This window comes from Chiloscyllium plagiosum, unplaced genomic scaffold (genome assembly GCF_037043375.1).
Source record: "Chiloscyllium plagiosum isolate Xiang-an unplaced genomic scaffold, Cpla_swu_hap1 HiC_scaffold_11, whole genome shotgun sequence".
Taxonomy (NCBI): domain Eukaryota; kingdom Metazoa; phylum Chordata; class Chondrichthyes; order Orectolobiformes; family Hemiscylliidae; genus Chiloscyllium; species Chiloscyllium plagiosum.
This window is the reverse complement of record NW_028270149.1, coordinates 29,792,793-29,820,413: the sequence shown is the minus strand read 5'-3', so window position 1 is coordinate 29,820,413 and position 27,621 is coordinate 29,792,793. Positions and strand designations below refer to the sequence as shown.

Sequence of the window (27,621 nt, the reverse complement as noted above, 5' to 3'; positions counted from 1 at the left end):
AGTCCTTGATGCGAGTCTCCTGCCTTTTTCCCCATAATTTTTGATTTCCTTATTGATTAACTACAATAAATATTTGAAAAGGAGCATAAAGCATTTCGTATAAATGGGGTTGGGTTGGTTACTGTCACTGTAATGGTATTTGGCTAAACAAACATTGCTTCCCTGCTATACGTGCTCAGGTTCTTTAATATTCTGCCTTTTGAAACTGCAAAGAAGTTTATGGTGGTCAAGGAGATTGACAAAATTCCTCTGCCTGTCTTAAATGAAGATATTGATCAGCTACTCTGAAATCTATTCAATTTATAGCCTCAGTTCTTTAATAACTAACTAATTGAATATTTTCCTCATTTACCTGCCTGCTAAGTTGTTTTGCTGATGTAGCTTACAATGTTGATTCATGTGTGTTTTGAGCAGGTTTCATTTGTTGAAATATCAGCCAATATTTGAGAGTAAATAGTTAGACTTCCAACTCTGGGAAGAATGATGACACACTTTATAAATTGTAGCATTTGGGGTTTGTGGCCTTCCTTGTGTGGATAACATATTTTGTTGTCCTACATCCAAACGTTCAATGGCAACAATTACATTGTTAAGCTACTATATAAATACAACATCTAGGAGGGTTTTGTAAAGTAATGTGTAACCAGTCCAACTCTGAAAGGGGCCATACCAGATCTGGAATTGGGGAATGAGCTAGCCAAATGATCAAAGTTTCAGTGGGGAGCATTTCAGGAACAGTGACCATAATTCGGCAAGTTTTAAGTTACTTATGGATGAGGATAAGAGTAGTCCTCTGGTGAAAATACTGAACTGGGGAAAGGCTAACTACGACAATATTAGGCAAGAGCAGGGGAATGTAGATTGAGGGCAGCTGTTTGAAGGTAAACCTACATTTGTCCTGAGAGAATTTTTAAATACCAGTTGATTAGAGTTCAGAACCAGCATGTTCATGTAAAAATGAAGGACAGGGATGGCAAGATTCGGGAACTTTGATAAGAGAAATTGAGTTTAGTCAAAAAGAAAAAAAGGCATAATGAAGTTTAGGAAACTGAAGATTAGATTCGATTCCCTGCAGCGTGGAAACAGGCCCTTCGGCCCAACAAATCCACATCGACCCTCCGAAGAATAATCCATCCAGACCCATTTCCCTCTGACTAATGCACCTAACACTATGGGCAATTTAGCATGGCCAATTCACCTGGCCTGCACATCTTTGGACTGTGGGAGGAAACCGGAGCACCCGGAGGAAACCCATGCAGACACTGGGAGAATGTGCAAACTCCACACAGACAGTAGCCCAAGGCTGGAATCGAACCTGGGTCCCTGGCGCTGTGAGGCAGTAGTGCTAACCACTGAGCCAGCCACCGTGCCACCAAGACAGACAGTGCCATTGCTAAATATAATGAAAGAAGGAAAAAACTTGAAGAAATAGTTAAGGAGGACTAAAAGGGGTCAGGAAATTTCTTTGGCAAATAGGATTAAGGAAAATCTGAGGTGTTTTATGCGTATATAAAGAGCAAGAGGGTAGGTAAGGAAAGGGTAAATCCACTCAAGGAAAAAGGAGGGAATTAATGAGTGGAGCCAGAGGAAATGGGTGAGGTCTTTAATAAATACTTTGCATTAGTATTCAGAAATGAGAAGGATGTGGTTGGTAATGAGCCTAGAGAAGGATATGTTGATATTCTAGGGCATGTCCTTATAAGAAAGGTGATGTTGCGTGTTTTGAAAAGCATTGTGAGACAAGTTTCTGATGGGAGGCAATTGCTGGGGTGATGTACCAAGTCTTTGTATCCTCTTTAGTCACAGGAGAGGTTCCAGAGAATAGTCAGTGGAGAATAGTCAGTATTGTTCCTTTGTTTAAGAAGAATAAGAGGGATAATCCTGGAAATTACAGGCTGGTGAGCTTTACATTAGTTGGAGGGAAATTATTGAGAAGATTCTTCGAGAAAGGATTTACTCACATTTGGGAAAATATGTATTAATGATAGGCAACATGGCTCTGTGTGGGGCAAATCATGTCTTTCAAATTTGATTGAGTTCTTTGAGAAAGTGGAAAAGACGATTGAATAGGGCAGAGCGGTGGATGTAATCTACATGGACTTTAGCAAGGCCTTTGACAAGGTGATGTCACCTAGGGTCTGTGGTGAGCTGGCAAGATGGATACAGAACTGGATTTGCCATAGAAGACAGAGTAGCAGTGGAAGGTGTTTTTCTGACTGGAGATCTGTGACCAGTGGTGTTCCACAGGGATCAGTACTGGGAACACTGTTGTTTAAGACATATATAAATGATTTGGAAGAGAACATAGACAATCTGGTTAGTAAATTTGTGGAAGACTCAAAGATTAAGGGGACTGCAGACAGTGAAGAGGATTGGCAGAGGAGAGAGCAGGATATAAATAGGTTGGAGCTTTGGGCGCAGAATTGGAAGGCCTAATACAGGAGGGAACGGTAGCACCCTTAATAACATCAGCAAACATAAGGATATCTGTTTACAGGTCCACAGTTTCCTGAAAGTGGCAAGGCAAGTGGCTACATGGTCAAGAAGGCATATGGCATGCGTGCTTTCATCTGTTAGTGCATAGAGTATAAAACATGGCAAGTCATGTTGCAGCTGTATAGAACTATAGTTCAGCTATATCTGGAATTTTGTATGCAGTTCTGGTCACTTCAGTACCAGAAGGATGTGGTGGCTTTGGAGAGAGTATAAAATGGTTTACTAGAATGTTGCCTATTTTGGAGAATATTAGTCATGAGCAGTGATTGGACAAACTTGATTTGTTTTCACTTCAACGTCAAAGGATGAGGGACAGCCTATAGAAGTTTACAAAATTATGAGAGGCATGGATAGTCGGAGTTTTTTTCCCAGGGTAAAAATGCCAGTACTAGAGCATATAGATTTAAGGTAAAAGGGGGAAAGTTTTCTCAGGAGATGTGAAAGGCAGATTGTTTTTACAGATGGTAAGTGCCTAGAATGCACTGACAGAAGAGGTGGTTGGAGTAGATGCAATGGCAACATTTAGGAGGCATCGTGAGGCAAATACATGAATAGGCAGGGGATAGAGGGATATGGACCACACAGAGGAAAAATGTTTTTAATTTAGAAAAGCATCATGTGTTTCTATGGGCTTGGTGGGCTGGTGGGCCGTAGGGCCTGTTCCTGTGCTATACTGTTTTTTGTTTTTTGTCCCAAAACGCTCTATTAGGCATTATATGACACTCTACATTGGAGCAGATGACTGAAAACTTGTAAAGCAGTAGGTTTTAAGGACAGTCTTGAAGTAGGAAAGCATCATGTAGAGGCAGGAAGGTTAAACAGGGGATTCAGGACTGGGACAACTGAAGGCATAGACTGCAGTGGTGGGTTGATTAGAACTGGAGAATTAAGGGTGGATCAGATTATTGTATGACTGGAGAGGATTGTAGATATGGAGAGGCCAGTTTATGGATGATTTGACTGAGTTTTAAAATCGAGATATTACTCAACCAGGAGCTAGTGTAAATCAGAAAGCACAGGAGTGATGGGTAAATGGTGGTTGGTGCAAGTTAAGATCTGTCAGCAGATTTTGGATGACCTCAAGTTTGCAAAGGATAAAATGTGAGAGGGCACTTAGGTGTATGATACCCTCATCTGTGTCTTTATTGTATCAGCAGAAAAGCTGTGATAAGTGATGGTACAGAGGTAGAAGCAGGGGTCTTGGTGATGGCTCAGATTTGTAGTTGAAAGCTCCTCTGGGAATCACATCTCCCAATGAAGTTGCACATAGTCTGGATCAACCTCAGAAAGGTGCCATTTGAGGGATGGAATTAATGATGGGGTGGATTTTTTATTGGGGATGGAAGACAGTGTTTATGGCCTTCCCAATATTTTGTTGGAGGAAGTTTCTGTTTAGCCTATAATGGCTGTTGGATAAGCAGTCTGACAATTTGACACAGTGGAGGGATAGAGAGTAGGTTTTGGTGAGTTAGAGCTAGGTATTGTCAATATGCGTTGTCAGTGAAATCCAGATTGTGCTTTCAGCTAAAGAAAGGAGAAGACCAGGGATAGATTCCTCAGGAAACCCTAGAAGTAGTTATCGGGGATGCAGCGAATAGTTATTGATGGCTGTGAAGTAGAACAAATGGGCCCCAGGGTTGAATTAGTGAATAGCAAGTTTAAGATGAATGTTAGAAGATTACTGCTTGTAAACCGATCAACACATGGAGTAGATTCACAGGTAGACTAGTGGAGGCATAAGCTGAAATAAGTTTCAACAATAGAATACAGTGATGCTTCTTATTGGTTGATGGATGAACAAAGGCTGGTGAAATAGCCTAGCTCATTTGCCTGACGAAGTTCCATTTCTCTCCTGTTGCTTTCTTTGCTTTCATCCTCACCCTTATATTATACTTCCATCCAAAGCTTCTGTTCTCCTGAACGTTTTCCCGCCTTGTAGTTTATTTTGCTTTGAACGTTAACAAATTGCATTTACTTCGGTTTTGTTGTATAAAGATATCTCTCAAAGTATGAAGACTGAATTCTGTTGGCTTCAGAGTTTTCGGAAGTTGGTCAAAATACTTGTATATGCATAACAACTTTAAAGGCTGTAGAGGAAGGTGGCAAAGTTTGGTAGGAATGTTCCAGGTTACGTGACAGACACTGAAGCCTTTGTCAATGAAGGGGAGGAAAAGAATACTCCAAAGAAAGTCAGTGTTAAAGCAATGATATATACATGCAAGTATTTAGGGTGGAGGAATTTGCCAAGAAGTTGAGGTGTATAAAAATAAATAATACTAATTATAAACTGTGAAATGCATACATTTTCTCCTGTTTGTTTCTGTTGTTCTTTCTATTACAAATTTAGTTTTTTGCACTTTATTGCATTTTAGCTGTTTAAAAAATAATGCTTTCTTTCCCAAGTAGTGCTATTACTTTTGAAATCAATGTGTTGTTTATGTATTGCACATACAAATGACTCATCACTGGATGGATAGGATAGAATTCTAAGTAATATTTGTAAAGAAATGTAAACATGATAGATCCAAAAGGTTTGTAACAAAATTAAAAAAAAACAAATGACGTTCTGTAAAGCAGGTGAGAGGGGAAGTGAGAGAGTGCGCAGAGTATGAAAATAGAGTTTCAAATGAGCTCATCAGACTGGTATTCAGTAACTTAGACAAGTGAAAACATGTAATAAATTTTCCTAAACCAGCATAAATTTCAATAAACCTGCACTTGTGATATTGCAAAGGAATATGATATTTTTGTTATTTTCTACAGTGGTAGGTATACAATCCTGCTTATGGTCAAATTCTAATTGTCAAAGGAGTATAAAGAATTTATGTACGGCAACTATTTTCAAAAATGATACAAATTGTCTATTTATAGGGCAGCAACACAATTTTGGTTTAAAATTTTAGGAACTTGACATTCATTCTGATGCAGTAGCCTGTATTGGATCCGTATGAATTACACATGGATATTCATTACCATATATGCCATCAGAATCTCTTTGTTAGATTCCAGCTTGCAAACTCGCTTCTAGATATCCATTAATATGCAATTTGAAACGTTCTATTGAATTTTTCCTAGTTGTACTTCAGTTGTAACTTGAGTGTACCAGGTTGGTTAGTATTTGAATTGACAACTATTGACTTGATACGTTTCATCTCTGTCCAAAATAGAGAGCCAGCGCGAAAGGTGCATTTATACTAGAAAACAGCTTTGGAAGTAATTCTGCCAGTATAGTTGTGGTCCCCCTGTTACTGTAGAACCAGCTTGTTTTATTGCAGGGAACCATTAACAGTGGGGAATTTTCATTTTAGACAACTGTACGACATACTAGTACATTTACGGTTGTTTTATATCAATTAGGATTTCACGTAGGATATGTGGCACAGAAACAGGCAATTCATCCCAATCAGTCCATGCCTTTGTTTATGCTTCACTCTGATAAAGTTTCTTCAGAAATCCCTGTTGGAGTTTATGGTGTCTGTCTTATTATGATGACTTCTAGTTCCACTCTTTTCCATAAGCAGGAGTATTCTCTCCATATCCACTTTATCATAACATTTCGTAATTCTAAAAACCCTTATTGGCTAATTTAAACTTTTCCTGATATTTTGCAGCCTTATTTTTGATATCACTTTTTTGTAAATCTTGTGTGCACCCTCTCCAGTTCCACTGTATCTGTGTAGATTTGTAAATTGGTTTTATTGTTACATGTACATACATGAGTACAGTGAAAAGTTTACAAATCGCCACTTATATTACCATCTTAGGTACAATGCTACCTAGGTACAGATTCTTAAGTACAAATTCTTAGGAAAAAAATTAGAGAAATAAAGAAAAAGTCCAACATTCCAGACCTTCACGCCATCTTAGATACAAATGTACAAAATCATAGGAATAAATTAGAAGAATAAAGAAATGAAAAGTTAAGAACAGTAGTCCCTCCAACCCAGTTTGCACCAGCCCTCGCCTCCAAACCATGCCAGATTTCACCTTGAGGCTCTGTATGCTGGGAATCTGAGCTAAGGCTGGGAGTCCATGATGACTTCAGCCGAGGCTTAATGACAGGAGATAAGAAAAAAGAAGGGAAAAATAGCACAAAAAAAAGGAAAAAGAAATGGACGGAGGGGCTGGCCTCTGGCTGAGGAGTCCTACTCCACTGCCATCTTAGTGACCAGAACTGCATAAATTACTCTGAGTGTGGTCCACCCAAGGTTTGATACAGGCTTAGGATAACTTCCCAACTTTCTAATCCCATCCTTCCACAATTAAAATCTGGTACTTGGTTTGCTTTTTTCTTTTAAAAGGTCTTGCTAACCCGTGGAACAGTTTTTAGTGATTGATGTATTTGTACTCTGATCTCTTTGTTTTTCTATTCAATGTATTTGTGCTTTCCAAGTAATGGATGATCCCCCTCCCTTTCTTTATCAATCATTTGTTCATTATTGAAGCTTAGATATTTTCAAATAACCTGTTCCGTTGTGTTCATGACACACCACTGGAGCAGATTGGAATTGAACTGGGGCCTTCTGGCTCAAACGTAGGGACGCTGCCACTCTGGTCTGAGCTCTTCCATTCTGGAAATTTGTTGCAGCCTTGCTTAATTCTCTCCTGGTTTTATGTAATTTGCAATTTTACTAAGTATATTTAGATTCCAAAATCCAAAAATTTTTAATGCAAATATTCTAGAGTGGTGATCCAGCACTGATCTGTCTGGAATACCAGTTCCCACTTTCTGCTACTCTGAATAAAACTACAATTTACCGATGCTCCCTGTTTCCTGTCTTGGAGCCAGCTCATGATCTATTCTGCCAAGTCTCATTTCACATTGTCTGACATTCATTTGTCTGTTATGGGTATTTTAGTAAATTCCTTTTGAAACTCCAGATGAATTGCAACTACTGAAACGCCATTGTATTCTAGTTAACTCTTCCAACAAAAATCAGTAAGGTTGGTCAAGGAATATTTTCCTTTTCAATTTCTAAATTTTCTTTCTATGCTCACTCTAAGGCTTGTATTATTTTTTTCTAGAGATGATCAGCTAATTGGTTTGTCATTTCCTGGGTATGTTATTTCAGTTGTCTTAAGTATTGGAATTACATTAGTTATTGCTGTCCTCTGCTGCACCCTTTTCTAACAAATGATTATATTTGGGTAGTAATATCTCTACTATCTCCTGAATTCTTCTGATATGTATATTATATGTATGAAAAATATATCTAATTCATCAAGACCACGGACTTTGTCCTTTCAAGTTTTAGTTGGTTCAATAAACCATTATTTTAAAGCACTTATCTCATTCTTAAAAGTGTCTCCTAGTTATGGACTCTTCCATGTAGGTGAGCTTTGAATACAAGTGAGACCACCGCAAAGTTACATTTGTAGTAACATTAATTGCAAAGCGGCTACTTGAAAAGGTTGGTTTTAACCAGTGGAGAGTATAATGCTGGAAAGGTACAGCAGGTCAGGCAGCATCCGAGGAGCAGGAGAATCGACATTTCAGGCATAAGCCCTTCATCAGGAATTCCTGATGAAGGGCTTATGGCCGAAACATCAATTTTCCTGCTCCACGGATGCTGCCTAACCTGCTGTGCTTTTCCAGCACTACACTCTCAACTCTGATCTCCAGCATCTGCAGTCCTCACTTTCTCCTGGTTTTAACCAGTGGCAAAAAACACAAACTAGGCTTGTCACAGGAGGTTGAGAAGCCGAGATTTTGCCTATTGATCAGTTGTACTCGACTTCAAGTGAAAACAAGTTTAAAAGAAATGGTTTGCATGATCTTCCCCAGATCTGACAGTGGTACAACACGAAATCATAAATTTTAAAAGTTTACTGATGTGGGAACTACTTTTGTGTTTGCCAACTGGTATCTGCAGCATTGGCACCAGAGCTAGTTTCTCTGAACTACTTGAAGAATTACTGTACTGCAAAGTACCATTTTCATAATGCAGCAACTAATCCAGGCTCCTTTGACAACACATTTCAATCTTGTAACCTGTATTCAGTAGAACAACGAAAGCAGCAGATTCATGGGGGCACCATAACTTGCAGGTTCCCCTCCAAACCACACATCTTGATTTGGAACTATGTTGCTGTTGCTTCTCTGTCGCTGGGTCAAAATTCAACATCCCCTCTTCCTAACAGCACTAAGTGTCCCTGCATCTCAGCACTGAAGTGGTTCATGAAGGCAGCTCACCACCACCTTCCTGAGCATGATTATAGATAGGCAATATATGATGGTCTAGTTAGAATGCCTATGTTCCATGAACAAATATTTTTAAAAAAAAAACTGTTCCACTTGCCTCCAAAATTTTATTGTTTAATTTTCTTGCGTTCTATAAATTGTAGATCGATTGGAAACTGCTAACAAACAGCTTGCTGTTAAAGAGTGTGAAGGTTCTGAAGACAGCCGAAAAACTATTGCTCAGCTCATTGGGCAAAGTAAGTGGTCTTTTCTTGTTTGGACAGTGTGAGACTGTTAGTTAATTCAATAACCAAGGCTACTGCGAAAGCCTGGGAACTAATCCACAATCATTCTGCATCTGAAAAGGATTCTGTTCTGACATTGTCAATGGCTTTTAAAGTTGCAAGTTGAATGTTTTGTTGCAAAGCTAAGTACATACAGTAAAGAGTTTTGTGACCATTACTTTGATTGCCTTTGACTCCACTTAAGTGGACACAAGTTCCTGAAATAAAGAGTCATAGAGTCATAGAGATGTACAGCATGGAAACAGACCCTTCGGTCCAACCAGTCCATGCCGATCAGATATCCCAACCCAATCTAGAACCACCTGCCAGCACCTGGCCCATATCCCTCCAAACCCTTCCTATTCATATACCCATCCAAATGCCTCTTAAATGTTGCAATTGGACCAGCCTCCACCACTTCCTCTGGCAGCTCATTCCATACACGTACCACCCTCTGCGTGAAAATGTTGCCCCTTAAGTCTCTTTTATATCTTTCCCCTCTCACCCTAAATCTATGCCCTCTAGTTCTGGACTCCCCGACCCCAGGGCTCTACAAAAACATTTCATTGACCAATATCACACAGGCTTCAGGCTGTACAGAACAAAATTATAATTATTGGTATCTTCCAAGGTGCAACCCTGGATGTACTCCAGCTATAATTAAAATCAATTTAATTTTTATGGAAGATATTCAGATAAGTTGTTCCTTTTCCAGTTTTTGTACTTTATTTGTCTCGCTGTCTTGGTGCCTGAAGCTGAGAGGATGGATGTTGAGCTTTCTGGTGGACTGCTGCCATTGTTTGATAGTAGCCAACCACCATAGCGATGCTGAAGATTGCCCATGGATGGCTGTTCCCTTTGAAATGTTCTACCCTAATTCCCATGAGGAAATACATCACTCAGCATGGATTAGATTAAAATTGCATTTGTCCCTGTTCTGTATTGCTGTGCACCATAACTTTTTGGCACAATAACCAATAATGGAATGGGTTGTTCACATCATCGTTGATATTCGAACTTCATTTAAAATTCTTCTATTGTACTGATATGGCAGTAGAGAGTTAATGAACATCTTGTCTGCTGATCATGACACAGTTCAATATCCAATGATTGCTATAGTTTCTGAGAAACTCAATAAAAACACAAGCAGTATTTTGAATTTCGATTGTAATGATACCTCATTGATTCTAAAGTCAATGCTTCCTATTTTATTGATCATCACTTGGATTTTGACAAAGTATATTGCAAGTGTGTGAAATTTTAATGCTTCATGACCATTTGAACTGTGAGCAGTATTTATTGTAAACTTGTAAGGAATATCAAGATAGACGTCAAGATCTTATTTTAAATGTATAAAAAGGAAGAGTGAAGCCAAAGTGAACAAAGGCCCCTTAGAGAATGAGGGTGGGGAAATAATAGTGGGGAAGCTGGGAATGACAGATGAGTTAAATAAATACTTTGCTTCAGTCTGTATAGTATAAGACATTTAATAGCATTCTAAAATTACTAAATAGGCAAAAGGATGAAAGAAAATAAATACCATAACTGTTATTAGAGAGAGAGTGCTGGGAAAACTAATAGGGCTAAAGACTGATAGACACCTGGACCTATGGATGTGTGCTTGGATATTAAAGTCAGTAGCTACAGAGGGAGTAGATGCACTGTTAGTAAACTTCCAGAAATCTTCAATTCTGGAAAAATCCCAGAGGTTTAGAAATCTGCTAATGTAACATCTTTATTTAAAAATATTAGGAGGCAGACAAAATGGTAACTATAGGCCAGTTAGCTTAATGTCCATTATTAGGAAAATGTTAGAGTCTATTATAAAGGATATAATAGCAGAGCATTTAGAAATACATAATATAATCAAATAGAGGCAGCATGACTTCATGAAGGGGTAGTCATGTCTGACAAATTTACTGAAGTTCTTTGAGGGAATACTCAGCAGGATAGATAAAGGGGAAGCAGTGGATATAATATGTTTTGATTTTTAAAAGGCATTTAATAAGGTACCGCACATTTAGTTTGTTTAATAAGATGAGAGCCCATGGTATTGGAAATCGTGTACTAATATGGCTAGAGGATCGTTTGACTTACAGAAGACAGTTGGGGTAAGGGCATTTTCAGGCAACCTGTAACTGGTAGTGTGCCGCAGGGATCAGTGCTGGGTCCACAATTATTTGCAATGTATGTTAGCAACTTGGATGGGAAAAGTGAAATGTATTGTAGCCAAGTTTGCAAATGACTCAAATAGGAAGGCAAGTGGTGTTGATAGCACAAAAGGTCTGTAGAGGGGTATAGACATCCTCAGTGCTTGGGAGCCTCCTGTGAAGCGCTTCTGTGATATTTCCTCCGACATTTATAGTGGTTTGTCGCTGCCGCTTCCGATTGTCAGTTCCAGCTGTCCGTTGCAGTGGTCGGTTGAGTTCGACTGGGACAAGCCAAACAGAGAACTGCCAGGGAATTCCTAGAGGCATGGCACTCATCCACAGATTCAGTCAATAAGCACATCGACCTGGACCCAATATACCGACCACTGCAGCGGACTGCTGGAACTGACAACCAGAAGCGGCAGAGACAAACCACTATAAATGCCGGAGGAAACATCACAGAAGCGCTTCACAGGAGGCTCCCAAGCACTGAGGATGTCTATACCCCTCTACAGACCTTTTGTGCTATCAACACCACTTGCCTTCCTATTTGAGTCATTTGCAAACTTGGCTACAATACATTTCACTTTTCCCATCCAAGTTGCTAACATACATTGCAAATAATTGTGGACCCAGCACTGATCCCTGCGGCACACTACCAGTTACAGGTTGCCTGAAAATGCCCTTACCCCAACTGTCTTCTGTAAGTCAAACGATCCTCTAGCCATATTAGTACACGATTTCCAATACCATGGGCTCTCATCTTATTAAACAAACTAAATGTGCGGTACCTTATTAAATGCCTTTTAAAAATCAAAACATATTATATCCACTGCTTCCCCTTTATCTATCCTGCTGAGTATTCCCTCAAAGAACTTCAGTAAATTTGTCAGACATGACTACCCCTTCATGAAGTCATGCTGCCTCTATTTGATTATATTATGTATTTCTAAATGCTCTGCTATTATATCCTTTATAATAGACTCTAACATTTTCCTAATAATGGACATTAAGCTAACTGGCCTATAGTTACCATTTTGTCTGCCTCCTAATATTTTTAAATAAAGATGTTACATTAGCAGATTTCTAAGCCTCTGGGATTTTTCCAGAATTGAAGATTTCTGGAAGTTTACTAACAGTGCATCTACTCCCTCTGTAGCTACTGACTTTAATATCCAAGCACTGAGGATGTCACCTAGACAGGGGACGAAATGTCTGCAACACAAATTCCCAGCTCGGCGAACAGAACCACAACAACGAGCACCCGAGCTACAAATCTTCTCACAAACTTTGAGGGGTATAGATAGCTTAAGTGAGTCGGTGAAAAACTTGGCAAATGTAATGGAACATCATGTGGGAAAATGTGAGATGAAGCAATTTGGAGGGAAGATTAGAGAAGCTGAATCATATTGAATCGGAGAAAGGCTGCACAAAGCTGCGCAATCAGAGGGATTTGAGAGTCGTCGTCCATGAATCAGAAAAGCTACCAACCAACTTCAGGTAATAAGGAAGGCAAATGGAAAGTTGGCCTTCCTTTCAAAGAAAAGGGGAGTATAAAAACAAGAAGGTTTTGCTAAAACTGTACAAGGCACTAGTCAAGCCACAGCTGGAATACTGTGAACAGTTGTTCACCCCTTATGTAAGGAAAAATATACTGGCAAGGTTGGCAGTCCAGAGAAGGTTCAGTAGGCTGATACAAGAAACTGATGGATTTATGAGGAGAGGTTGAGTAGGTTGGCCTTGATCTTGCTGGAATGTAGAAGAATGAGAAGCAACCTTATTGAAACATACAAGGTTATTTGGAGACTTGATAGGGTAGATGCAGAAGGGTTGGTTCCCCTTATGCGACAGTGTCGCGGATCAGACGGCATAATCTCAGAATATGGGGTCGCATATTTAAGACAGATGAGGAATTTCTTCTCTGAGAATAGCAAATCTGTGGAATTCTAACTGCACAGGGCTGTTGATTTTATGGTTAGCTATGTTCAAGGTTGAGAAAGAGATTTCCAATCATCAAGGAAATAATGTGTTATGGGGAAAAGGCAGGAAAGTAGATTTGAGAATGATCAAATCAGCCATAATGTCATTGGCAAGGTCGACATGATTAGCTGAATGGCCTACCTTCACTCCCTATATCTTATGTCTTAGCATTGCAACGATGAGTTCTGTCCTTATAATTCTGTAGTGTCAGAGTATTCTGTTGAGAATGGTTTCAGGTTATTGATCTAAGTAATATTGTGAGTTAAACCTTGTTTTTCCAACATGCATTGTAATATAAAGTCATATTGGGACAAATTTGCTTTTCTAATTTTCTATTACATTAAATAACTAGTAACAACAGTTATCAGTTTTTCAAACATATTCTAACAAATGACTTAATGATCCCAATTCCTGCTCTGGACCCTGCTGCCACTGAATATTGTTATTTTTAAATGTGTAGTTTTTATTTGAAAGTTATACTCAGGTCTGTAATAAATTTGGCACAACATAATGCGTTGTCTGAAACTGTCTGCTCCATTCTTTAGGGGGGACATAATTTGTTCAATTACAACTCCAGCATCCATCATAGCTTAATTTAATCCATCCAACTGCTTTAATCACACACTGACTTCCTTCAAATAAAAACTCTCATGGCATTTTTTTTTTGGAAAAAGAATGTTTGAAACCGATGGTTTAATAACTGCATTATTCTAGCAATGTGTTATCGGCCTGAGATTTATTTGTTAAATGTGTAAGTCTTTGAATAATCAATTCCAAGTGTTGCTTTGATTTTCCATATATGAATACAGTCAGAACATCAAGGCATTCCCACACCAACGTGGCTGGCAAGTTTAATCTTTGAATCCCCAAATGCTGTGCACTTTATTTCCAAGAGCACAGTCTCTGGAATGTGCGGTGAGCTTTGATGTGCTGCAGGCACCCTGTTTCTTTGCTAAAAATGGTGTCCGAAGCTTTACTTTATACAAGGGGAGCTATTGAAGTGCACAATTTAGTATAATACAGGCAGCCAAGTAAGGAGGCAGCAGTTGTCAGAATAATTGAAGACCAAAGAATATTTGCATGTGGTTTCCCCCTTTTTATTTGTTTCTCGGTAGAAGCAGATGTGAGTTTTGAATAAGTTTTCAAGAAACAAATATAAACAAAAAGAAAGTAAATGCCATTTGCTGCTGCTGTTGCAAGTCTTTTCTTTTTGCCTGTCCACGGTATAGGATTGGATATCTTTGTCTTATTGATGATTTTTCAATTATGTGATGGGATGATATTCTAGCAAAATCATGCATATGTCCTACTGTGATTTCTTGGCTGTTGAAATTGAGAGCCGGCCCTAATGGACGAAGATTGCTTGGAGCAGAGTAATGAATTTAGTGATTATGTCTTCCGTGGTTTGAATTTCCTTTGGCTCATGAACTTGGAAAGTACCCCTTGCATACCAAGCAGCTAATCAGTAAGTTTCCCACAGAATTCCCAACAAAGGCCTTTTCTTGAACTATTTTCAAAGTGTGGTTTTCACAGCAGTATTTTTAACATAAAGATCATAATTTTGAAGCTGCTAATATTCTCATTATTCAGAGAAAACAAAACCCTGTATTTGCATGCGTTTCTTTTGGATCGTCAATTTTATTAGCAGAGACTGCACAATTTAATTTATAAAATCAGATCCACTTTATTGGCCTTACTTTGTTGCAGTGTTGATTTGACTTTAGAGATTTATTAAATGACTAAATTATTTCTTTGTTTCTTAGTTTTGTTTTGATAGTGCATCCAGCAAAGATAGCGTCATTGAAATTTCCATTAGGATACATTAATCAAGTGTGGTAATCTAATCAGTGGTCTTTCCAGGCTTCCGCCATACTGGAACCTCTTATCTGCTTGTGTCGAGCCAAATTACCTTCCTGGAATGTTCGGTCCATGTCGAACATAACTAAATTTGTCAGTTGAGTTGAATTAAGACTTGTGATTGTGACTAGACTTTGCATCAGCAGTTTAGATGTCCCACACTGAATGATAGCCTCTTCAACTGTATTCAGTAAAATGTCAAGATGAAAAGAACATAAATGACCTTTAAGTTATTGCATAGTAATGTTTTTAATTGGAGTACACAGTTGGTATTGTGGAAGGTTGAAACCAAATATTCTGAATGTTAATTATTACCAACCGTTGTCCTTGCGCATTTATGACTTATATTATTAGAAATTTTAGATTGGTCCCACTATCTTGACTGATATGTGATATAGTTCTGATCAGTGAACTTGAGGAAGGACTTTTTGTTCTGTCTTGCAGTTCTTTCAAGTCTGTAGTGCTTTATCTGCACAGTATCTGGTACATTATTTTCTGTCACAGCTTATCTAATAATCAAATAAATGATTGTCAAATGTATACTGATAATATAAGTATGCAGTCAAAAGACTGCAGTTCTAATACTGTTGCAGTGTGAACATTAGTTCATTTATTGCCTTAATTTTTTCACCAGAGGTGGTTACATTAGCAACTGATGTAGACAAACAAAACGCTTGAAATAATCCTCTACAAATTTTTACATTGCATAGAGTGGAAGAGTTAATACTAGAGAGCAGGGTAAACTTGTGAAGTTATTATTACTTGTTGGTACATTACTTGAAATGAGAGTAGAAACTATGTGGATCCCAACAAGCTCCTTATGGCAGTGAATTCTACATCTTTGCAACTTGCTGCATTTTAAAATAAAACTTCCTCCTTATCTTTGGTCTAGTTCTTTTGACACCTTAGATCTGAACCTGTAAAGTTGCTGACATTGGAAACAATTTCTTCCTATTTACTCTATCAAAACTCTTTTGTAATTGTGAACCGATTTATTAAATTGTCAATAACTGAAGCTCATCATCCATGGTGTCTTTTTGATAAAGTTCCTAGGCTTTCTGAACCCTAGTTGGAGTTTGATCAGTGTTCTCTCCGAAAACTATTAATGGCACTGGGCAGCTTTGCTTTTGTAAAGTTCATACTGTATGATGTGCATCTCCTCTTCTATTTTCTAAAGGAAGCCAGTTCCCAGTTTTGCATATTTATTTCCCCTTTCCTTGCCTCTGAATTCTCCAGGTAAAGAAAATTCAAGAGAAAAGGAGAAGCTGGAAATGGAGCTCTCTGTCCTCCGTTCAACCAATGAGGATCAGAGAAGACACATTGAAATCCGGGATCAGGCTTTGAACAACACCCAAGGGAAAGTGGTCAAATTGGAGGAGGAGGTAAGAATTGGAATAGGATGATCTTATCTGTAGCAGTCAATGCGATTTTAAAATTTAAAAGAATTGCAATTAACACGAGTAACTATAATTACTTACTAACATCAGTTATTTTAAATTTCTCTTCAATTGAATTTAGATATAAATGTGTGCAAAATGGTATATGACTCAGCTATTCAGAACAAGCACAACACAGGTTTGATCTCGAAGTCTAATTCTGTCTGAATCTTTAAGATAAGGAAGAAGTATTAAGCAGAGGTCTCATTCTTTAACAACGTTCAATATCCCTACCCAAACAAGAGTGTGATTCGTGAGGCAAGAGTTGTGGTTCAGCTATAATTACCCAATGGTCATTTTATCTGCCACAATGCATGATGACCATGGAGTTAGAGTGTTCGTGTGTGAGAGCTCATCCCATAGAACCTCTTACTTTAACTCTGTCTCCACTCCTAACAGTACTAACTATGTGGAGAAAAAAAAGTGTGTTGATATTAGAGGAGTGAACTAGCCAGCCCAGCTTCTGAAGTAACTGTCTTGACAACTTTTGGAAGTGAAAATTGGACCAAGAAATGCTTGCTTTTCAATTTTCATTACATAAATGTGTATTGTCTGTTTTACATTCATGTTTGAGGAAGATGTTTCATGTGCACAAGATCACATTGGCATTCCATTAATGCAAAATTTAATTTTAGTATATCAAATTCCCTTTCATTACTGGCTGCAATCCAGGGGAAAGATGTGTCCATAGTAACCGGAGATTTACCTCTGGGCAGTAGTTCAGCCTTATAGGCATTGATAGAGGACAAGGAGCAATTCCAACCCTTTGAGGGACTTGCTGGAGAATGGGTGGAAGGACAAATTGTGGGGTAATTTTTCTATTTCACTTATCAACATTATAGGTTTTTTCCTCTCTCAATATTTACTTTTTTTAAAATATTGTGCCTTTCAAAGACTGAATTTTTGCATCTGGTACAAAAACTGTAACTGTTGGAGAAACCCAGCAGGTCTGGCAGCATCTCGAGAATCAACATTTCTGGTCCAATGATCATCTTCAGACCTGACACCTTAACTGTGTTTTCTCTCTGCAGATGTTGCCAGACCTGCTGAGTTTCTCCAGATTTTGTTTTTGTCTTAAATCTCCAGCATCTACAGTTCCTTTTTTTTCAGATTGAATCTGGTAATTTACGTATTTAGAAAATACAATTACTCTTTTTTTAAAAACACCTTATTTGCCCTATGTCTTGACTGCTGGTAATTTGTCATCATTTGATGTTGTTCTCTAAATTTTTAAGCCTGATGGAAGTATTGCACTTCCTGAATATAATTTAATACATTGGGTTTGCTTCTTCACTGCAGGCTTGGAGTTTCTGTCCTGATTGTTCTGGTAAAAACCCGATGTCTAAATTGGAATAATTAATGAAGAAATCCAGTCACTGTTGTTACAGCAACACTTTAAGAACACAATTACAATTGAGAAACATGTGTATCATGTGGATTTTTAAAAACTTTTCTAGAATTCTATTCAAGCTTTGGACAGTCTCGAGACAAAATAAATTAATGTTTATTTCCATATTTCCAGTAAAATGTTTACTAAATGTTAATAATTCCATTTTATCCTAATTATCCATGGGTCATAATAAAAAATAGGCCTTGTGTAAATGAGGTTTCTTATTTGTCTCATAAATGTACCCATCCATGTTGTGAATACAATGAATTGTACTCCATTCATTGATATGCAGGTGAACGTTGCTACCATTTTGCACACAGCAATACCCTACAAGCAACATCAAATTAAATGATTGATTAAGCTGCTGTTGGCAGTATAGCTTGAAAGAGCCTGTTGGCCAGTATGTTTATAGATGTTGTTGCTTGTCAAGCGTGTCATTGGATTTTTGATGTGCACCTGAAAAGAGATTATAGGGAGGAAAGTCAACTGGGGCTTCCAAGGTCTTCCCTGATTTAATGGTAAGACCTCGTTTAATTTGTCTCTTCTGTTTTTCATTTGGCCACTGGTCAAAGTGACAGTTTGGCTAGCATGTCTGGTGAGAAAACAGAGTCAGGAGATCAATGCCCAGGACCTTTGAGGACAGTCCCCAGTGAACGTGAGGCAGATTGGGAGTGCCTGGGAGGTGGATCAGGTGTGGAAGAAGGCTGGGGGTCAATTATAGGACCCACTGGGGACAAGGGCAAAGTTTAAAAATCATGCAACACCAGGTTATAGTCCAACAGGTTTATTTGGAAGCACTAGCTTTCATCAGGTAGCTGATGAAGGAGTAGCACTCTGAAAGCTTGTGCTTCGAAATAAACCTGTTGGTCTATAACCTGGTGTTGCATGATTTTTAACTTTGTACACCCCAGTCCAACACCAGCTCCTCCACATCATGGAGATAGGGCAGCAGAGGACATGAGGCTACCATTGGCAGCAAAAAAGAGAATCTGGAAGAAATTATTCTGAAGGGTTAATTGAAAGAGAGAGCACTCCTGCTTCTTCTGGTTAACAACAATTGGTATAAAACACCTTTGAACAAATTGAGCTGATAAATTTCACCTCTCTCGCACTGCCAGGTTGCCTAAACTGCAGGAAGCCCAGCTGACAGCTGTTAAATTTACATTAGGTTCAAATTGCTCCATGTAAGCCTGATGTTAAATTTGATAATAAAATATCCCAACTCTGTAAAAGGGGCCATATGCATGACTTGCAATTCATCACAATACAAACATGTGCCCAACATTTAGTATTTAATGTTCCCTCTCTCTGTCATGGTGGTGGGGGGGCTGGATTAATATTGACTCCGTGGACTCTGTTTATTGTGTTATATGTAGATTATCACTTCTGAAAATATTGTTAGTATCATTCTTGAGTATTAGCCTAGATTACATAATTAAGTGCTGGAAAGAGCTTGAAGCCACAAATTTGTGGGAGTGAGAGTGCAACTAAATTGAGCTGTTTGGATACTTACGGCTAACTACTAATCCAAGAGAGAATGCCAGTTTGAACTTGTTGGAAAGAGGCATATGAGAGTGCACTTGGAATGTGCACAGACTGCAATACCTCATGTATTGCTTATGTGTCATACTTCCCAATGGGGATGATTGCAGATTCAGTTTAACTATTGATTTCTGGCTGATAGCTGAACAGATCTCTTGGCTGTTTATTTGTAGAGCAAAGTCCAGCCTCAGCACCACTTTGTTAGACAACATTCACAGTCACCTGGGAATAGACTTGTGCACTTGTCTCCTGATTTTAGGAGGTAGGGAGAGAACCAAAAAGATACAGGAAATGATATTGAATGAGGAAATTAACTCAAAATAAACAGAATTTCTTAAGTGAACACAATTAGAAAGTTTTGTGAACTTTTGAAATAGCTTATTAGTAAAGTTAAATTCTGTCTTTTTCATTGTCTAGCATAGCATATTTTCAAAAGCCACTTCAGATCTGTTGCACTTGCCAATCAAATTTAAATGATGCATTGTGTGCATATATATTGATATCTTGATCAAAACGTTAGTGTAAAGTTTGAAGTGCTTTTATTCTTAAAAATGTTCAGTGAAAAAGTTGCCTATTAAATTAAAGAGTTTCTTCTCTTCCACTTGTTAACAACATGTGCAACACTGTCTATTTACACCAAGCCAATAATTAGTGATAATTGACGTAGATTCAGCAAATGATAGCGATGACGATATTTTCCAGTCAACCTATTCAGAGATGAGATCTCACACCTCTGAAGCAGTGGAACTTGAACCCAAGCCTCTATCCCAGAGGTAGGGACACTACCATTGTGCCTCAAGAGGCCCCATGGTAATGGTACAAAAGAAAGAGGGGAGAGCAAAACACCTGAAGGCAATAAAGTGAAATTGACACCTTAGAAATCTCCAACTTGCTAGCTGGTGGCAAACTTTGTAATTGCAGAAGTGTAAATGAGACTCTGTGCAATAATTCACTTTACAATGACGCTCTGCTTCATTGTTTGACATTTTCTTCTGTGCTCAGTCGTTTATTCTTGGCTGAACAGTGTTCACTTTTGCAAATGGTTACACATCTTGTTTGTGGAGGGTATGGTTATGCTCTATTTTGATTGAGGACTTATCTCAGGATGTCTGTATCACACGAGTGGACTTTGCAAGGCAGTACCCATGCTTATGAACATTGATTTTAAACCCCCATCTGTGGGCAGCTACTAATGAAGATTGGAGGACAGATGTTTGAATAAGCAGTTCCAACTTACATGTTAACTACTACTACTCTTGTGTAGAAACTGCAAAAACCCTGCTTTTCAGCAGCACTGAATCCCAACTCATTCAATATCCCAGTCTATTCAGAGATACCCAGAGTTCGTTAAACTTTTGTCCCTGTAGAGAATCAATTAGAAGAATCATAAAATCCCAACAGAACGGAAGCAGCCCATTTGGCTCATCGTGTTCACACTGATCCTCCTAAGAGCATCCTACTCAGACCCACCCCTTTACCCTATCCCTAACCTTGCATTTCCCATGGCTACAATTTCTGGATGCTATGGGGCAATTTATCATGGCCAATCCACCTAACCTGCACATCTTTGGACTGTGGGAGGAAACCGGCAGAGAAACAGGGAGAACGTGCAAGCTCCAAACAGTCGTCCGAGTCTGCAATCTAACCCGAGTCCCTGGCACTGTAGGGTAGCAGTGTGAACCACTGAGCCACCATGCCATCCAAATGAAGAGTTCTAGGTAGACGCCATAGTACAAAGGCTAAGGAAAGGTACTCTGAAAATAATGAGTATAGTATGAGAAGTAATTTCATTCCACTGCCTAAATATGATATGCCAGGTTATTCTCGGACAATTGCTTAATGCAGCTTGAATTTTAAAAAATGATGGGAACTCTCCAGAAAGTGAGAGTTAGTAATACTTTAAGATTTGTTCAAGGCTTTCTGATTTCTATGTAAGCTGTTCAGAAACCCTGCAATATTTTAAATGTTAATAAGTCATAATGATATGCTATCATTGTTTACATTGTGATTCACACTTGCTGTGGTTTATGTGTACATGCATGGCATTGGTGTGCATTCTCTTTACCTGCTGAAATACATTTCTTTGACTCTTGTAGCTGAAGAGGAAGCAGGTGTACGTGGACAAAGTAGAAAGAATGCAGCAAGCTCTGATCCAGCTGCAGGCAGCATGTGAGAAACGGGAGCAGCTTGAGCATCGGCTGCGAACCCGCCTCGAAAGGGAATTGGAATCCCTTCGGATGCAGCAGGTATATTGCAAACTAGTGTCAGTTTTATATTTCATATTTCATATTTAAATTGTAATTTCTTTATGATCACCTTTGGAGGGATTAGTGGATTTAAGCAGAATGTTTCCCTCTGATGATTGAAATAAAACTCCTAATGAATGGATATTATATAGTATTGGGAAAGTTTGGGCTGAGCCGAAGGACCTTTCCTCATTTGATATTTTTCTAATGGATGTATAAATGAAGTTACAAGAGTCATCGTCTCCTGATCATTATATTGTGAATCATATAGAAATGCATGGATGAGGTTGAATGAGGTCAGAACTTGGTATCACATTTACAAACAATTATTCAGTAACATATCAATACGTTTTGACTTGATTCAATTTGAAGAGTGGTTATTGGTGTGCGGCATTGCTTAGAATGGCTATGCTGTCAGGAATTGTAAATGAAAATTGAATGAAGTAAAGCTCACCTAATACCCGATTTTCTGTTGCATATTCACGAATGACTACAGTGTTCAAATCCTGCTGTTGTGCAGTAGTCACACAAAGAGCTCAATGGTAAAGAGTGGAGAGCAGATCGCTAATCTGTCCTTCCAGCAGAGGAAGGGAAGGATGAGCAGTATAGAGAGAAAGAAGATATCACTTTTAAGATTGATTTCTCTTTCTGAACAACATTCTGGAAAATCCTGTATAATTACAGAAACAAATGCTGACGTTGGAATATGTAAATTGTGATGTCATCTGATTGCCGTTTTCATTTGATCTCGTCCAGCGTCAGGGTACCTCCCAGGCCCCCACTGCTCCTGAGTGTAATGCCACTTCCTTAATGGAACTGCTACGTGAGAAGGAAGAGCGAATCCTGGCTTTGGAGGCTGACATGACAAAGTGGGAACAGAAGTATCTTGAAGAAAGTGTGATGCGACAATTTGCATTGGATGCTGCAGCTACAGTGGCAGCTCAAAGGTCGGTCTAACCTCGAAAGTACTTCTGTGCCATAAGTTACATTGTCAGAACCAGACTCATATGTTTCAGATATAGCAAGCCTCATGCATGATTGGAATTTTGCTTCTGCTTTCTAATAATTTATAAATGCCTCTCTGGAATGAGTAGGATTAATTCCACCTGTGTTTTTCTCTCACTGACCTGAATTTAAGCTTCTCTGACTTGTTTATGAGGAGGAGGAGAAACCCAAAGCAGATGGAGAAGTGCACAATATTCCATTTGTCTCTCAGTGGCTGGACAAGACAGTCTTGGTGATGGCTAGAGAGGCTGACTTCACGTACCCAAACTACTACCTTTCCCTCTTGCCCCATCCCATCTTTAACGGCAATAGAAAACTTTGATCTTGAAATCACTGAAAAATGGGAATAGCTAGGACAAAAGGAGGCAAATACTGTTATCAGGATAGAAAGAAATAACTAGGAACAGAGGGCAGGAAATTGAGGTGAGGTGGGATACGAGAGGAGAGGATGAACTGTCCAAAGCCAGAAAGGAAAGGTAGCGAGAATGGCCTGTCTGCAGCGTAATGCTGGACTTCATGCTCCATCTTTTTGAGTAGGACCGGAGTCTGATTCAACTCAAAGTTTTGCAGCAGCTAATCTAATCTTTGCGCTCTGTTCATGCATGAATGTAAGGAGGGAAAAAGGGGTCCTTTTTAAGACTGAAGATGAATTACAAATATGAATAGTTATTCATTCCATTTGTTGCCTTTGGGAATTCTGCTTTGAATTTAGTAAAAGAGAAAAATGAAATTAGGCCAAGTTACAGATGCATCTGTAAATTATTTCATACAGCCAACTGCAAGTTGTTAGTGACAAATTGATTTAAGTAATGATAATAGTTTCAAAGAAGTTGTGTAATTTAAGTCATTCCCTTTCTTTATTTAGTCCTTTCTGTTAGATGAGGCATGATTAAAAATCCTCACACATGACTTTGATAAAGTTCATATTGTTACTAGACCACAAAATGAAGCAAATGTCTTGGCTGCAATAGTAATAGAGGTTCATCTGTATTTTCAAAACAACAACTAATAGCTGCCTCCATATGGAGCCTGTTCTAAACTCACTGAATTAGTCTTTGTCACAGTTGATGAGCACACTGTTGCAGAAAAATAATGTAACAGTTACATAAATATGTCTCGTAGGTTGCAAATTCAATATAGCCAATTAACAAATTATAGCTCAACCTAGCTCATATTTCATTTAGGACTTCAGGCTAAATAAAAACAGAAGGCACTGAACAAAATCTTGCTTTACTTGAAGGTTAGTTTCAAAATGTATGGCTTTTTATGCAGGATTGCATTGGATTGGTGTTGTCTCAAAAAACAGGCTATTTAGCCGAGCCAATTCAGTGCATGGTTTATGCTCTAGTCAAGCCTCCTCTCATTTTTGCTCACAATGGTCTATCACCATAACCATTTCCCTTGTCTAGCTTCCATTGGAATGCATCTATGGAATTGACTTCAATCACTGACTGTAGTGGCGATTTCTAAGGTCTCATCACTTCTTGGACAAAGAAGTTTCTTCTGAACTTGTTCCTGGATTTCTTAGTGATTATCTTATGCTGATGACCTTTTAGTTATGATCCACATCACAATAGCAACATTCCCTCTGTACCTGCTCTGTTAAAAGCTTTTGTCATTTGAAGAACAGTGCCTCTATTAGGTTGACCTCAGTCTTTTTCACAAGTGAAAAGAGATTCTTTCTTACTGAAGCTTCTGGATTTTAGTAGACATTACAGCAACTAGACTTAAGTAAAATAATTAAGATTTGTATATCAATCAGAATTGCCAATGTTTGTACTTAAATGAAAATGTACAATAAAGTAAACATGATTGAGGTTTGATGTGTAACAACTGAATCTTTCAACCAGATGCATATATAGTATCTTTGCTAATTAGCTTGTGAGAACAGTAACTGATGGTTGAGAGTTTCTTATAGGTTAGGACCCTTTGGTACCTTACCCAAGTGATCATTTTTCTTTACCTGTCATCCCACACAGTATTAGCGGCCTTATAGTTGTATTATTACCCAGTGTGCACATATATTTTAAACTTACTGAATAGCAATCATGGTCTAGAACCTAATCCAACAAAGTTAGAGGGATTGTGGCACTTTTATTTCCAAGCAGGCTAAGATCAGTTAATGTAGCACCGTTTGCAAATTAAGCTCAAGAATCCTTAGTTGCTATAACTCAGTAAGACAGTGGTTAGTGGATTTGTTAAATAAATTGTGTGTAAAAGCAAACAATATGAGTTTAAGCAGAGTTAACTGCATTACTAATTATAAATGTGTGTCTGTTGTCAGGGATACGACAGTTTTAGGCCATTCTCCAAATGGTAGCTATGAAACATCTTTAGAAGCTCGGATCCAGAAAGAAGAGGAGGAAATTTTGATGGCCAATAGGAGGTGTCTCGACATGGAAAGCAGGTGGGTCAAATGCATTTGTATCCTCCTAGAATCTGTTATTGTGTTTTCTTAAATAATCAATCATCCATGTGCATTGTAAAATGTTCGAGAGTAGAATTTACTAGCGTAATGCTTAACAGAGATCCTTTATGTAAGTTTTGTAATTTTTTCACTCTCCCTTAAGATATCACACTTTTAAAAACACAAATAAGAATGAATCATTTTTTAAAAAGTGTATAGAAAGAAGGCCTATCATTTATTTCTTATATCTTTACATACTTTGCAAGGAGAAAATCTGTCCTTCAACTGACAGTCTTCCAACAATTTGCCTTTAATTGACCTCACAATTTGCCAATTTGGTCTAAATTGTGGAGAGTATCTGAGTAGTGATACGAGAAGCATGTCTCGTTAGAACATGAGACTCCAAAACCCCTATGACCAATATTATGAGAGATTTGTCACTTCCTAAAAGGCATTACACAGAGCAAATAGTGCATGCTTTCAGTGATTGGTTTTCTTTTTGTCTTCAACCTTTCCTGTCTTGCTCCAGTTTACTTTTGAACTTTAATACTTATACTTACCTCAGAGACTTCTAACTCCTTCTCAAAGTTGGATAGCACTGTTCTCTACAACACTGACGTGCATCAAGCCAGTAGAATTTGATCATCGTCCTGATGTAATTAGCTCCCACTGGATTTCTGGTAAATGTAGTCTGAAATCTATCCCACATCCAAGGACTCAATTCCCTGTAGCAAATAAACTCTCGGTGATTCTGGTTACTAGTTCTATTGCAAAACCACTGATGCCACCTTTCAAATTCCATACTGTCAGTACTCCTCTTCATTAAATCTTTCCCTTTTTGTTTCACAAGATTAAGGTTGAATGGTTTCTGCTAATAGGTCATTTTAATTGTTCGTGTTTTGTTCCAGGATTAAGACTCTCCATGCTCAAATTATTGAGAAAGATGCTATGATCAAAGTTCTCCAACAGAGGTCACGGAGAGAACAAGTCAAAACAGAACAGCCAGCTGCTTTAAGACCTTCAAAGTCTCTTGCTTCTATTTCCAATGCTACATCTGGACTTTCGTCTTATCCCACATTGCTGTCCAGTAATCCAATCATTGAGGAGAAGAAGGAAGACAAGTGCTGGAAAGGCAGTCTGGGTAAACATCCTTTTTTTTAAAAAAATGAAGGAATTGCAGGATTTAATGTGATAGAATTTAGTAATGCTAATGGCCAATAAAGGAGTTCAGATGATTAAACTCTCTCTTGTGGTGCAATGGTAGTGTCTCTACTCCAGGACCAGGGGGCCTAGATTTAAGTTGTACCTGCTCCAGAGGTGTGTAATAATATCTCTGAACAGGTTGATTAGAAAATGGATTAAATAAAAACATTTTTAAAAATGAATTTTTTTTTGACTGTGCAGAATTAGTTAAGTGTCTGTCAAAGAAATATAAGTCTAAATATATCGGATTTAATACTGTTTGGAAAAAAAGTTGAAAAGAGGTTGTAAAATATTATTTCTTGGTTGTTTCTATGTATCATTGGCAATCGCATGGGCATGAGTTCCTCTTATTATTCAGCAGAAGCCACCACTTTAGTTGGATCGTCAAAAAAATTATTTTATTAGATTTTTTTTGATACGCCTTCTCTTCCATCAGGTTTTCTGCTCAGCACAGATAGGAATGAATCACATTCTTCCTCCTCTTCACCGGTTCTACCATCCACGCCACTACTTTCAGCGCATTCTAAAACAGGAAGCCGGGATAGCAGCACCCAGACAGAAAGAGGTCCAGAGCATAACAAATTAGGCACTGCCTCACCATCACTAGGAAAGACAGGCAGTACAAGCCCTGCAAGTGTGGAAAAAGCAGGTATTTTGTTTAATGGTGTTTGTCCTATAGTCCAGCTACTTATAAGTGAATGTGTTAACGTATCTTGCTAGTCTATTGAAGCTACTGCAAGTTGGGTATCCTTTATCTGCATGTCTGAAAAACAATAAGATATAAAAATCAAAGATCTTTTTGTAAGTGAACCTGAATGGAGCCTGTCGACATGCTGATTTTGGGTCCCTTGAGGAAATAATTTTATTTGGCTGAACGAATCTAAAAGCAACTTTTTTCTCTTCCAAAGGATTGAAATCTATGTCTCCTTTTGGTGTTCATTTGGGCCCTTTAGAAAGAAACTTCACTTTTAATTCGGTTGGGCTAAGCAAAGTCTTTTTCTAAAGGGCCAGAGTGGAACCTTTGGGGGAGGCATGGGGTTAAATGTATCAAAAACTGAAAATATCCTTTCTCTAAAAACTAATTGGTCCCATAGATTTCAGTTAGATCCTTTTGTCAGTCTTTAAGATTCATTGGCTAGAAGGTGCTCAGAAAGCAAAACTATGTTAACTTGGGTAATCACCAATTGTGGTCAGTTTTGCACATTTGATCTCTTTCTTCAATGAAGGATATACTTAACATGGAGAGAATGCAATGAAGGTTCACCAAACTGATCCCTGAAATGGCAGGTCAATCTTATGAAGAGAGATTAAGAAGACCATGTGTATTCTCTAGAGTTTAGAAGAATGAGCTGATAAATTTCTTATGGGCTTGATGGGATAGATGCTTTTTTCTGTCTGGGAGCAACTTGAACCAGGGGAACAATATCAACAATATGTAGACCAT

General features: G+C 38.4%; 1 protein-coding gene across 3 annotated transcripts in view; it reads left to right on the top strand.

The window, feature by feature from the left end:
• amot (angiomotin) overlaps positions 1-27,621 on the top strand; it is a 132,153-nt gene that overhangs the window by 97,237 nt on the left and 7,295 nt on the right. For all 3 annotated transcript variants that reach the window (XM_043704943.2, XM_043704945.2, XM_043704944.2), the window contains 7 exons: positions 8,842-8,934; positions 16,185-16,330; positions 21,413-21,562; positions 22,319-22,509; positions 24,852-24,974; positions 25,883-26,115; positions 26,614-26,826. In XM_043704943.2, coding sequence (XP_043560878.1) covers positions 8,842-8,934; positions 16,185-16,330; positions 21,413-21,562; positions 22,319-22,509; positions 24,852-24,974; positions 25,883-26,115; positions 26,614-26,826 — 1,149 coding nt within the window. The remainder of the gene's footprint in view (positions 1-8,841; positions 8,935-16,184; positions 16,331-21,412; positions 21,563-22,318; positions 22,510-24,851; positions 24,975-25,882; positions 26,116-26,613; positions 26,827-27,621) is intronic.